The 14176-nt window shown below is 40.4% G+C and overlaps 1 protein-coding gene across 2 annotated transcripts in view; it reads right to left on the bottom strand.

The window, feature by feature from the left end:
- The window catches only part of nfkb1 (nuclear factor of kappa light polypeptide gene enhancer in B-cells 1), a 60637-nt gene that overhangs the window by 28424 nt on the left and 18037 nt on the right, over window positions 1–14176 (bottom strand). For both annotated transcript variants that reach the window (XM_036590345.1, XM_036590346.1), the window contains exons 4-9: window positions 12814–12851; window positions 12514–12612; window positions 6280–6428; window positions 4505–4668; window positions 3971–4129; window positions 1964–2068 (exon numbers count right to left, since the gene is read on the bottom strand). In XM_036590345.1, coding sequence (XP_036446238.1) covers window positions 1964–2068; window positions 3971–4129; window positions 4505–4668; window positions 6280–6428; window positions 12514–12612; window positions 12814–12851 — 714 coding nt within the window. The remainder of the gene's footprint in view (window positions 1–1963; window positions 2069–3970; window positions 4130–4504; window positions 4669–6279; window positions 6429–12513; window positions 12613–12813; window positions 12852–14176) is intronic.

Raw genomic sequence — 14176 nt, forward strand, 5'->3', positions numbered from 1 at the left:
GAACAAGAGAAAAAAAGCGAGAGAGGGGTTGGGACAAAGTAAAAGAGAGCATGCGAAAGAGAACAAGGGACATGGAAAGAGAAATGGAGCAAGCAAAAACAAGAAACAAAGGCACTGATGGTGAGAGACAGAGAGAAAGAGAAATAGACAATGGGGAAAAGAGAGAAAAAGAGAGGGAGCAAGAGAGGGAGTGAGAGAAAGCGAGACAGAGCAAAAGAGCCAGTAAAAGAGAGAGAGAGAGAGAGAGAGAGAGAGAGAGAGAGAGAGAGAGAGAGAGAGAGAGAGAGAGAGAGAGACCAAAGAAAGCGAAAAAGACTGAGGGAAAGAGCGAAAGAGAGCGAGACATGGAAAGAGAAATAGAAAGGGTAAAAGTGAACCTGATTGTGAGAAAGACAAAGATAAAAAGGGGGAACAAAAGAGGGCAGGAGAGAGAGTGGGAAAGAGAGGGAAAAGAGAGGGGGAAAGAGAGGGAAAGAGAGAAAGTGAGAGAGAGTGAGAGAGAGAAAGAAAGAGAAAAAGGAGGGACAAGATAGGGAGAGAGGGGAAAAGGAAGTGTGAGAGGGAGTGAGAGACACAGAAAGAAAGAAAAAGGAGGGACAAGATACGAAGAGAGAGAAAAAGAGAAGGAGCGAGAGAGAGTGAGAGAGAAGAAGAAAGAGAAAAAGAAAAGATAAGCTAGGGAGAGAGAGAAAAAAAGAGAAAGAGCGAGAGAGTGAGCAATAGAAAGAAAAGGAGAGACAAGATAGGGAGAGAGAGAGAGAGAAAAAGAAAGAGCGAGAAAGAGAGTGAGAGAGATAGAAAGAAACACAAAAAAGGGACAAGATAGGGAGAGAGAGAAAAAAGAAAGACCAAAAGAGAGTGAGAAGAAGTAAGAAAGAGAAAAAGGAGAGGCAAGATAGGGAGAGAGAAAAAAAGAGAAAGAGCGAAAGTGAGAGTGAGAAAGAGAGAAAGAAATTCGTTGGATATATTTACACTTTAACCATGAAGATGGTAACATTTTAAATCAGCAGCAGCAGCAATCAAGGTTCAGATTCCAGCCGTTTCTCAGTTCATGTAAACTCTTACTCTGATTTCTTTCGGATTTCTCAGCCTGCGCGAAAACAGACTCCTGTACCGAAAATAAGCAGCAGTGTTACTGTGAGATGGCAGCAAAACACTTTTGGAGTGATGCTGAAACCAACTACCTTCTCGGCAAAATTAAGGATTTAAATATTCTTTATCTTCTCAATTAAGTATGTTCATATTTTCAGGTAAAGTGGCACATCAAAAAAAGGAGACGGCAAGGTTTTCTTCCGACAACAATGAATAGTAAAACAGCAGTAAATCTGAAAGAAAGGTGTCTTTGAGGCGTATTTTGCATGCCAATGCCCTGCCTGTCCCTCTCCACCAGGAGATAATCCACATTTTAGGCTAAAAACTTTCATAAAACAATGTCTCAGACTCAGGAGATTTAAAAAAAAAAAGCCTTCGGGTTTTACATTACGTTTATATGTCACGTCTTATTCTGTGAGTTTATTGGCTGAAAGCAGAAATCTGATTATTGTCTGACTCATTTAAACCCGGAGTTCCCCATTATCTGATTATCCGAGTGCATGTAAATGGATTTACTGACAAAAATTTTTTTTTCTGCATTCATTGGATTATTAAGTTCATGTAAACACGCTCTGTTTCAGAGGTTAGTCTGATGACCTGTGGGAACAGTGGGGTGATATGACAATATGACATTACTGTGATAAACTATATGACGTTATGCTTTTCTCTGTATATCATGGGTATCGTCAGCACTTCTAGAACACCGAGCAACTGAATGTACCGCAAAAAAAAGAGAATTAGAGAATTATTAGAATTAGAATTAGCTGATCAATAACAACACACAGCTGCCCTGAACATTTTACATATCGTGAAAATGTTTTCAAGTGTGTTGTTACATTTTGGCCATTTTGCCCGCTCCTGGCTGGCTCACCTTTCTGGACTTTATCACACAGCAGGTAGACCTCCTCTCCCCCTGTCACACAGCCCGCCGTTCGATCCATCCGCACAATCTTCAGATTCGAGGCATTTGGGGCCTCTGAGAAAAGCAACGAGAGTGAGAGTGAGAGAGAGAGAGAGAGAGAGAGAGAAAGAGAGAGACAAAGACAGATGTTAATGATGCAGTGAACAAAATGTTCTCATTTTCTCACTCACTTTTTTTGGTACTGGAATATTTAAAAATGTGAGCTGAATGACTTAGAAGAGATTAAAATAAAAAGGAAGGCCTGACGGACTGAAAGAGAGAACATAAGAGGTGGAAATCGAAAGCGAACCCAGTTTCACTAAGAGGAAGCGATGAAACTAGGCTTTCGTCAGAGACAGCGAGAGCGAGAGACACACACAGAGAGTGCGAGAGAGAGAGAGACATAGTTTCATTTCTTGATCCCACTAACTGGAACTCTTTCAGCAAGCTTGAAGGCAGGAACACAGTATGCATTCGTTTATGTAAATGGTAATATCAGAGCACATGTTCCCCCTCCTCCTCATGATCAAGAGCTTCCTTCCCTTTATTACTCATCCCTTTTTCCCTTCCTCATCCTCCTTCTCTCTTCTACGCCACTACAGACTCTCCTCAGTGCTGATCAACTTCAATATGAATATATTACATACGTTTATCGTATTATTATGGCTAATAAGTTTGCATTAATCAAGTTGATGCCGTCCTGTATTCAGTTAATGATTAAGCATCAATAACATCCATGAATATGTTGCTGCTGTTAGAACAAAACCTTGTATCTCCAAAATGGTAACTTTACAGAAGAAGGAAAAAACATACATTACTTTTAATGTAAGTCAATGGAACCAGACGTCTTTCCGAGTCATTTTGGGCTGTTTCTTTTGGTCCAATCATTATAAAACGTCAAAGATGGACATACAAGGTTTTGTTCCGACAGCAGCACTATGTTTCCTGAGCTGCTGTCGTTCAAACACCCCAGATCAAATAACCTGTGAAAGCAAGGGAACACACTCTCTACAGAGAACACACTTAGCCCTTGTGTGGTGTTCGGGTCTGTGGGACTCATTATCAATGGTCGGCAAAAGAAAAAATGATGCGATTTATTGTTACATCAACCCCAGATTCCCTGGCCTTTGCTCATTTTCTGTGAAGAAGATATAAAATAACATTTTCAGTGACTTCACACTGTAAACCCCCCACCCATTTATATTACACATGTGGTGTTGGGTGAACCCACGGGGAATAAAAGTGTGGAGGTGGTGTGTCCCTTCACTCTGTTCTCCTCCTACATAGTCTGCTGTTAGTGTGTGTGCATCTGTGTGTGTATGTGTTTGTATATGTCTGCCTGTGTATGAGGGTGGACATGGACAGGCTGCTGACTGGCTACAGCTGCTAAATGAGAACCCTACGCTGGCCTCTTGTGATATTTTAAACATCTGGTATTTTTACATAAATTGTTATGGCTGTATTAATACCAATAATGCTGTAAACAATAAAGCAGACCACTGAGAAACAAAAACATCAACACCACACAGGAGTTAAATATTGCATCTGTCTTGCTGTCTTTTGCCCACAGTATGTTAAAATCAGCAAATAAACAGTAACTGTGTACTAAAATGTGCACAAGTGTGTACTCTGTAGTGCATGTGTTAACTCATTTAACATGGAATTTGACCAGGGGCGCCACATGTGTGTGACATATCCTGTTGGTAGTTCTAGCCTGAAGCGTGCAACAGCCTCAATCACTTGGAAACATTCAGGCTTGTTAACCAGAACATTTAATTTGTGGACTCACGCAAACCATTCATGCATAAAAAGCTCCTTGTGCAGATCAAAACGAGTTACAGCTCTTCTGACCTGTCCAGCACAGTGTTTGCCTATGCACATAGCTGGGTGTGTCCTTCAGGCTCTGTTCCTGATGGAAGCCGCGGAAGAACCGACTCTGGCTTAAATGTGTATCATTAATAACAAACAAACACTCACTGCTGTCGTAGATTGGCTCAGATATGACAGGGTCCAGCCTCCGGGTGAAGCCCCCCTCCCCATCCGGCAGAAAAGCTGTAAACATGAGCCTGACCACGCTCAGGTCCATGTCTTTGGCCTGGTGGCTCGCAGCCATGTTGATCAGACTCCTGTGATGGTCTGAAATCAGAATCAGACACAGCAACATGCGATACTGGACTCATCAACCACAAACATAAACCTCCAAATAAAACACAGCTGATTTTGTTTGTTCCTTAAAGCTTGATATCATGCATGAAACAAGAACCTCAGTAAGAGATCCTTTCCCTAACCAGTTTAAACAAATACTATCAAGTGTACCAAGCCACCCGAACGCACACATTAAAACATTTTTGAGTCACCTAAGCCGTGTTACTCCTTTACTCCTTCATTTAAAAGAACCTAATGAGTCAAATCACACGGTGAGTAAATCAAGGATGGCTGATTGCACAGTTACATACGCTGGTCCGCCAGAGCCGAACGTCAAGAAGTGCAGGCACCCACAGGCACACTCACCTGAGAGCTCCCTGGGGATGCGTGTTTCTCCTTGGAAAGAGTCAATTTCCTGGTGAATGGCTACTCCGTAATTATAGCCTTGCCTGTAGGCCTCACTCATCCTCTCCTCCAGGGTCTTAGTCACATTCTTCTTAGTCACGTGCAAGATACCCAAGTTAGGAAAACTAAAAACAAGTTGCATATGTTAAAAATGCTTATCTACAGACGTGGCCGATATGGCAAATGTAACATCACCATTTTTTTTAATCAAACATGCAGTTGGGAAGTGTTTTTTAAGACCTGATGATATTCATGACACACTCAGTTCTACTTACACCGATCAGACATAACATGATATGATCACTTCCTTGTTTTGACGCTCATTACCCATTTTTTCAGCTCCACTTACTATATAGGTGCACTTTGTAGTTCTACAGTTACAGACTGTAGTCCATCTGTTTCTCTGCATACTTTGTTAGCCCCCTTTTACCCTGTTCTTCAGTGGTCAGGACCCCCATGGACCCTCACAGAGCAGGTACTATTTGGGTGGTGGGTCATTCTCAGCACTGCAGTAACACTGATCAAAACACTGGTGGTGTGTTAGTGTGTGTTGTGCTGGTCTGAAGAGATTAGACACAGCAGGGCTGCTGAAGTTTTAAACACCTCAGTGTCACTGCTGGACTGAGAATAGTCCACCAACCAAAAATATCCAGCCAACAGCGTCCTGTTCCCCACTGATGAAGGACTAGAGAATGACCAACACAAACTGTGCAGCAGCAGATGAGCCATCGTCACTGGCTTTACATCTACACGGTGGACTCACAAGGTAGGAGTGTCTAATAGAGTGGACAGTGAGTGGACAAAATGTTTAAAAAAATCCAGCAGCACTGCTGTGTCTGATCCACTCAGACCAGCACAACACACTAACACACCACCACCACGTCAGTGTCACTGCAGTGCTGAGAATGACCCACCACCCAAATAGTACCTGCTCTGTGAGGGTCCATGGGCGTCCTGACCACTGAAGAACAGGGTAAAAGGGGGCCAACAAAGCATACAGAGAAACAGATGGACTACAGTCTGTAATTGTAGAACTACAAAGTGCACCTATATAGTAAGTGGAGCTGATAAAATGAACAATGAGTGTAGAAACAAACATAATGTTATGCCTGATCGGTGTATATGTGCACATTCTACATTAGCAATCAAATAATCGACCAGTTACTTTGACTATTAATTGAATCGCAGTTTTAAAAAAGTCCCGACAATAAAAATGAACTTAATTGAAAAATAACAAAAAATGAAATAACATATTTCAAAATATTTTACTGGAAAAAAGACAAAAAGACAAGCGGTGCCAACAGAAGACCTGCACAAGAATTCCTTACATAATTATCAGATTCATTGAAAAGGTAAATTTAAATCAATGAAACGATTAATTGTGACAGCCACTGGGCAACCATTTGTCCTTCCTGAAAAACCACTGCTATTAAAAAATCACCTGATCCAGACATCTTAAACCAACAAGTTAATGTGGCTAGAAACAACTCTGGGGACTGCCAGTTAGTACAATCTCATTTGCATATATAAACTGAGCCCTACTGTGATGGCAGTTAGCACATCCCCCAATGGAAGACTGGAAAGGTATGACTGTCAGCTGTAGCTTTCATTTGCTACTAGCAATAATAGCATTCCTTTTCAAACTGATGCAGAATGGCAGCAGCACCAGCAGTGCCAGAGAGAGCAACTGACAGAGTAGGGGATTGTGGGAATTGTGGGAGTGTGCTGGTGCAAACCTGATGCAGGAGTCTTTGGGCTGGAGATCGGCGATGCAGACGCCCTTCTCACACTGCTTGCCCACCAGGCTGTGCGCGTGCAGATGGGGCTGTTTGGTGTTGGTCACAAGCTGGACCACAACCCGCGCTGGACCTTGATAATTACAGATCTGAAAGAGAGGGAAAAAAAAGAGTTATTAATTAACCAGTCTTGTAAAGCACTGTACAACGTTTCATTAGCCATATTCTTCAGTGTAAGTTAATGGAGTCAGCCGGATAGAAGAAGTAGTCTAGAACAGGCCTGGTTCTGAAATATTCTAAAGCTTAAATGAAGCTTATTTTTGAGATTATGCCTACATAACTAAATCTTGAGAAAAGGGATAAGAAACCATGAGACAGCAAGCAGAGGTGGCCTATTGATATCAGTGGGGGGCGGTTCTTTGCACCAGTTCCACTGCGAACTTCATTTGGTTCCCTAAACAAGCTCTCAATGGAGGTTCCTTAAAGAACTACTTCTGTGAATGAGATGCACAAGCGTGAAGAACCTTTTCAAAGTTCAAAGGATGCCCAGAATATATATGCCAATTAATGAATTCACTCAGAACCGTACGTCCAGGCCAAACACCATTTAGAAACATGATGAACTCAGGAACTCTGCTACGTATAAAAAGGTCTTGATGTTTTGAGAATGAAAAGATACACATCATATTTTCACACATTCACATCGTTAATAATTTTATATATAACGAAAAATTTTTTACAGCTCATTTTTCTAACGAGGGCACTGTACATTCTAAATGAAGCTTGCATATATATATATATATATATATATATATATAAAAGAAGGAGAAGAGAAGGGTAAGAAGGAGAACATGTTAGCAGTGCTGTTTACTGGTGTGGTCGCCAAAACTTTGACTCATTCTGTTTGTGGTTTGATGCTCTTTCTATTGGATGCTCTCACATGTGGTTCAGACACTTTCTCTGGTCCGATCTGAGTCAAGTGTGTCCCCCAGGTAAAAGTCCCAGCATGACATCAAAGCAAATATCTAACAATATCTAGACACGCTCCTTTAGTAAGAGGGAGGCATTTTCATAACATGAAACGCTTCCTTTAAAAATGGAAATAATATGGAATACACACTGTTCAGGCTGTAACGAAGGGGCCACGTGGCCTCGCTGCAGAAGAAGCACAGTTAAAAGGGCAAAGCCTGGCACAGTGTGGGACGACCAACAACATGCACTCATGCAACCCGGAAACCCCCTCAATATACCAACCTAGTGAGCTGAGGGAGATTGATTCATGTTTGATTCCCTCTGCTGCTCAATGACCTGAGGAAAGCACTTAATCATCAGACCACCACAATCACCACCTCTTTACTCGGACCACTGTAGACACTGTCTAGTCATACTATGCATCTTTGTATCTCCATTAGGTGCAAAATTAGGAGCGATAATATATGTTTTTTTTTTTACCCAACCTTACCCAGGCTTACCTCATTTTTCCACCAATTTATTCACTTGCATGATGCTACTACACTGGGAAAGTGAAGGCTAAAGCTAGGGCTAGCTAAGAGATAACTTTTTAATATCGAAAGTGCATTTTGAAAGCAAACATCAAAGTATGTATCTCAAACTAAAAAAATAAATGTAAAGCTAATAATTGCAATTTAAATCGCAGTGACAATGTCGGTCACAATCACACTGCAACTCAATATTTTCCCAACTTGTTCGGCCCTATGTGAAGCGCCACCACATCTTTTCGAACCGCCTCTAATGCAATGCCACTGGTCAGCGCAACACACTTGGTGGAGGCTGCTAACTGCCAATTATATGACAAAAGTTCACACAAACCAAATTCCAAAAAAAGCATGAAAAATTGACAAAAAACAGACAAACATTTGTAAATCCGGACATTGGTCCAATCATGTGTTGGAAAACGTAAACTGCTGGACTACTCGCTCAGGCAGTGTTTCACAACTGAGCATTCCGTGAATGCTCCTTTTATATTGATCATTCTACAAGCTTCCCAGTCTTACATCGACCCTGTCCCAACTTTTTTTTTGCAATGTGCTCCAGGCATAAGCATTGGAATTTGGCATCAGCAGTTGAAGTAGCAAGCTGTGTCTGTACTTTTGAAAGTGAAAATAAAAAATGAAAAAGGAACAGAAATTGTAAATAACTAAGGTTTTGTTGCGACACCAGTGAAATATTTACTCCTTTCTCGTGGCTTGTCTGCATAGTTGGCCACCCACTGAAGCTCCGCTATAGGCACACATATTCCAAACAAAGCAGTGTGGGTCTGTATACTGTGTCTGCTCCATGCACAGAAACCTCACTCCTACCGAACAAGTGTGCTGTTTCGTAACAGGGTTGGCGCTGCACGCTTGAATCACGTTTGTCTGGCTAGAGTGAGCGAAATTATATGACCGAGCGCATTCTGCGTTGTTCAATCTTGACCTGTTCTTACCTTTCCTCTCGCTGTGGAATCACAGGCAAGCGCTTCTTTATTCCCGTGTCTCTTGGAAACACAGAAAAGCAGATCTGATTGGATTTACTCGACACGTGGTCCACATTTCGATCCAATAGTGCTGCAGATGGCACATAGAGACAGGCTACAGAAGCGCTGGTTGATTGTACTCAATGCGTCAACTACATTTCAAGCAACCCAGTGACTCTGTGGATGGGACACAGGGCCAGACTACAGGAGTTTTTTGTTATGGTTGAGTCAGATATGCACATACATAACAGCGCTTTTATCGGCAAGGAATCTGGATCAAATTCCGATTCCAATAACCAGAAAAATGCTGAATATTGGCTCTGATTATTGCTCAAGCCAATAATCGGTCGCCCCCTATCGCAGATTTTAGCCTGTATGCTGGAAGTGAAAAGCCCTGGATTTGGTTACACTACATTGCAACAGAAAGCACGTTGCGTGTGTGCTGCGCGCCTAAGTGTGTCTGAGAATGTCTGAGGGGGCGAGCTGCTTTACGCCTGCTTTCCCGTCTCTGAGGCCGAAACACACATACACACACGCAGTGCAACACTTCCTACTAATTACCAACGAGACGCTCAGAGGAAATTCCCAACACGCCACTATCACAAACACAGGAGGGAAGCTTTTATTCTTCCGTTCTCTTTTCTTTTCTCTTCTGGTTTGTCGCTTGTTAACATAGCACTGTTGATATGAAGGTGAAAGCAGCTTAGCAGTCTTTCTTTATGAAGTTGATTCAGTAAACAAGAGGTGTGGCAGACTTGCCTACTGTCCGGAAGGTGGTAATGATTCAGGGGGTTCCAGTTAAGGTGGGCAGCAATGTCTGACTGATATGAAAATTGCTATTAATAATCTTTAGACTTTTAAAACGTCTTCTAAAAAGTTCTAATAACAGTATATGGCCACTGATCAAACACCCTGTTTCAGGTAAAGAGGGCTTTATTGACTGATATGACTGTGAGCTCTCACTTGCTATATTTCACAGTCTTAAATAAGTAGGCAGAGCTTCCTAGAAATCTTCGCAGTTTTGTTGGTTTCTATTAATTAGTTTTTCGTGTGCTGCAGACAATGTGCCGAGGCGTTTTACGTTATTTATTTTAAAATAATGATGCACCGATATGGGAGTTCTTTCTCTAGAGGTGTAATGACACACAAAATTCGGCTCAATATGATGAGGTATGACAAGTTTTTTGATACAGCAAAAATAAGGTGTGCCCAAATATGTGCCTTGTGTTTCTCTGTTAATGTTAAATGCCCTGTCTACTCCTTTTCATAATTTTCTATTAACTTTCATATTTCTATTAACTATTATGTATAGTTTTTATTTTTGGTGTATTTTTCTATGAATTGGCAAAGAAAGAATGCTACAGGCGTTGGTCTCTTCTGTTCAGAGATTTTTGAAATAATTTTTTTCCTGCCATTTTCTTCAGTTTGTTTTAGTTGGATGGGACTAAATTTGCAACAGGTGACGTCAGATCTGGCAAAATACCAATCAGACCTAGTACATGCATCCTAGGGTTTCAGTCACGTGATTTTTCTGATGTGTCCACCATATTTGGGACCGAATTTCTGGCTTCGTTGCTCCACACGAATGTAACTAGAGGTGAAAAATGGCTAAAATGACTCACCTCACTCTGAAAGAGAAAAAACGTTACCTCAACGAAGTCGATAAAATAGGCTCTGATCCTTATACAGTTTCCCCCTGAACTCCTGGTCCCACTTAAACTGGCGGAAAGCTACCAAGTTGGTCTTTTCCTGACATTTATATTCATCTCATACACAGCCTCTCTCCCTATTCTGGAGCGTCTCTCAAAGTATCTAAAAGGGCAGAAGCCCACCAGCTCTTCACATCAGGGTGGGTAAAGGGTGTGGCATAAATAGGAGAAAAACCCTGTTATCATAGGAGGGTAAGGCGACATCAGCTAATTAACACAGATGTGAACAATGCTAGCCTTTAGATAACTTTAGCTAATCTTAACAGCCGAGAGATAAACAGTCGTCCCCCTAACGGAGCTGCAGACAGCCGGGTATAACTTCACTCCTCTGTTTCTCTGTATGGAGAAACATAAACGTTAAATATCAGACTGAATGTCGTGGGTCGGAGAACTATGTCGTGTTTCGACAGAAGTGAATCTGTACATTTGCTAGTTCAGTTAGTGCAGAGTTCAGCTCCAGTCCTGCAACCCCTGCACTACATAACTGTGGTTTCCCTGGTCAGAATACCTTATATTAGGTAATTAATCTCTTCTTGAGTTTGAAAACACTGAATTAAAGGTCTGTGAAGTCTCTCATCGTTCTCGGCTTCTGTGTTCTACAGTGTGACGTCACGCGAATCGCGAAAGCACAATAAGGCACACAATAAATTCCTCCACGGTGTCAGTAAATATGACAGTGCTGCCTCATAACGGTCCAGCAGCTAGCAAGCTAGCTATAAGTTATGTATATAACGTTAGTGCTGAGTGTTTAAATAACGGACATGATATGTCCGTGATCTACTCATTATAAGATGAAAGCCAACATTAGCTGCAAAATAACATCTCTAAAATGACCATTAGACAGCTCGTTCTCCATTTGGTACATTTTACTCGCCATTCAGAGACCAGCTGAGAAGAGTGAAGCTGTCTAGGAGGGGGCTCAAACATGTAAGGCTGAACCGGACATGCCCACACTGCTCTGAGCAGGCAGCAGTTCAGAATTTTTGAAGCATTGATCTGCTATTAAACTGTATTAATTTATATACATTTCTTGAACAGAAGACTGGTAAATGCTTATTCCAAGTGATATTTTTTACTACTAAAACACACATTTGAAACCATGTTGACAGGCAAAATTTGCATAATAGGCTGGCGAATCGGAAGCCAACATCAGCCTCATGAAGCTCAGATGCAGCTCCTCCCCATAGGCTTCAAACAGCTACTAAGCGTCGTTTCGTGAATAGCCAAAACAAATATAACGCTCTGTGGGGATCCTGCCATGAGTTAACAGATACCCTTTGCATCTCTATTTGGTTGTAGAGTCCACCTCTACTCAGTTGTAGACTCCACCTCTATTCAGTTGTAAAGGACACCTTTATTTGGTTGAACAGTCTACATTTATTCAGCTGAAGAGTCCACCTCTACTCAGTTAAAGAGTCCACCTCTATTCGGCTGCGGATTTCACAGTTTGCTGTGAGTGATTGAGCTACTTTCGAAAATCCCCTCTTACTCTTTTCAGTCAAAGTGAGAGCCACACTTTATATAGAAACACAAGATCAGATGCTAAATTAACTTGTAATGGTGAGTTCATTTAATATTGAGACGTGGTATTATAGTTTACACTATTTGTTTACTTTTATATATTCTTTTTTATTTATATCATGTCTTCTAAGGAAATGTCTTACTTATGCATTCAACAAGCTGTTGTATATACATTTAATAAATTAGAATTATAATATTACATTAGAAATTATACAATTATAAAAGAAACTATGAAAAAATACAAAAATAAATACTGAAGTTATTTTAGCATTTCTTTTAAGTCTGTATCAAAAACGTATCGTACCGTGATGCACAAATGTGAAATTTGCGTCTCATTGCACCCTTCGCCATCTCTCTCAGTGCATGCCAAGAAACAACTACTTTAGCCTTGTGCAACTTTTCACATGTTGTCTGTTTGCAGCAAAAATAGCAAATTCATTCCACTGTCCCACAGTCACTGTACAAGGCCATTTTGGCCCACTGTTCACAGATTTCACAGCTCACAGAGATGACCCTGGCTGATCTTACCTTGACCTGAGGGTACGTCTTCCTGTTCTTCTCACTGGAGGCTCCCGGGAGTCCACCATGGGAAGGGCCTTCACAGCCATAACGAAACCTGAAGCCTCGCTGAGCAAGACAAAATCAATTTATTATGTATTATTATTATTGTTATTTATTATTATTATTACTATTATTGTTATTATTAAGTAGTAGTAGTAGTAATGGTAGAAGTAGTAGTAGTGTTGATATCATCCTGTCATCAGTCAGGATATATAGGCTATTAATGTATATAATAGGTAATGCATAGTAATAAGTAGTGCATGTTACCTGTTTTGGTTGTTCTATAATTTGGAGACAAGGTCCATCTATTGCAAAAAAAAAGAGAAAATAACATGAAAATACATACTTAAACTTAGCAGAAACAATCAGTTACATACTTTTTTTCGAATTGAATCCATGTGAAATTTCACCTCTTTCCACTGACCATCTCGGATTTGTTGAATACTTACAGGAACTGTCTTTGAATCTGTAGATATGAGGCTTAATTCTTAGTTGAGATATAGCGGTTTTAAAAAGTGGGTGTGACCTTAATTTGTACCTCACAAAAGAGTGCTATGGAAAAACTTCAAGTCATTATTAAGTTCATAAGTACTTAATAAGTATTTATGCTTCTTTGAAATGAGGTGATTGGAGACATTTCTTTATGCTTCAGTTAAACACCACATTTAGCTGTGTGCTTTTTGGGCTCATTCACCGAAATGAAGAACGACAAACGTCCCTCTTTTTACAATAATCTATGACTAAGCAGTTCAAAACTGTTCAATATCAACACTAATAACAATACCTTGATCTTGATACTGATTCCTGAATTGATACTTTCTTCTGAATTACAACTGAAAGTGGGTGTGGCTTCATTCAGAAATGAGTGAGAGAAGCTGGAAGTGGGTAGATTTAGGACCACAGCAGTGGGCGGTACACCAGTAGAAATTCTCACGAATATATGGATGCACATATGAAAAATGACTCGAGAAATTAAAAAAAAACTGCTCACTGGAATTTCCCATTCCACCTTAAATGGTGCAGCAGTTACAATGTAACTACCGCTCCATTTAAGGTGGAATGGGACATTTTAACAACAAGCTGCCGAATATAAATCCAATTTCTTGAGATGGGAAACATTTAAAACATTTAGCACAGTTTTGCTGGGTCAGTGTTAGAAAGCATTACTGACATGGCTGCCTTTATTAAGCCATACTGATAAGACTGACTACTTAGGTATTGAAACTTAGGACTGAATGCCAAAAAAAAAGGGAACCAATAAGAAACCCAAATCTAGTAGGATAAGGACATAGACCTTATTCTGATCTTATAGTTACAGTAAATCATTGGAGTTTTTGTTTACATGCAAGTTTAAAGGTTTGATTCACAATAAAATTAGGATTTTCTATCGTTCTGCTAAAATTCAGTAGTCCTGTGTCTCCAAAAGACTATATTTACTATGATAAATTAGTGACAGAAACTCAATTTTTAGCCATATAGTTTGCTCAATTTACGCTTTTTTGAACTTTCTGCACATTAGTAGTAATTCAGACATTTTTCTTTTAGTCACATTAACTTTAAATGGTCAATATCACAAAAAAACCCACATTTTCCTCACTTTATTTGAAATTAGTTTGATATAATGTATAAA

Source organism: Colossoma macropomum, unplaced genomic scaffold (genome assembly GCF_904425465.1).
Source record: "Colossoma macropomum unplaced genomic scaffold, Colossoma_macropomum, whole genome shotgun sequence".
Lineage (NCBI taxonomy): Eukaryota > Metazoa > Chordata > Actinopteri > Characiformes > Serrasalmidae > Colossoma > Colossoma macropomum.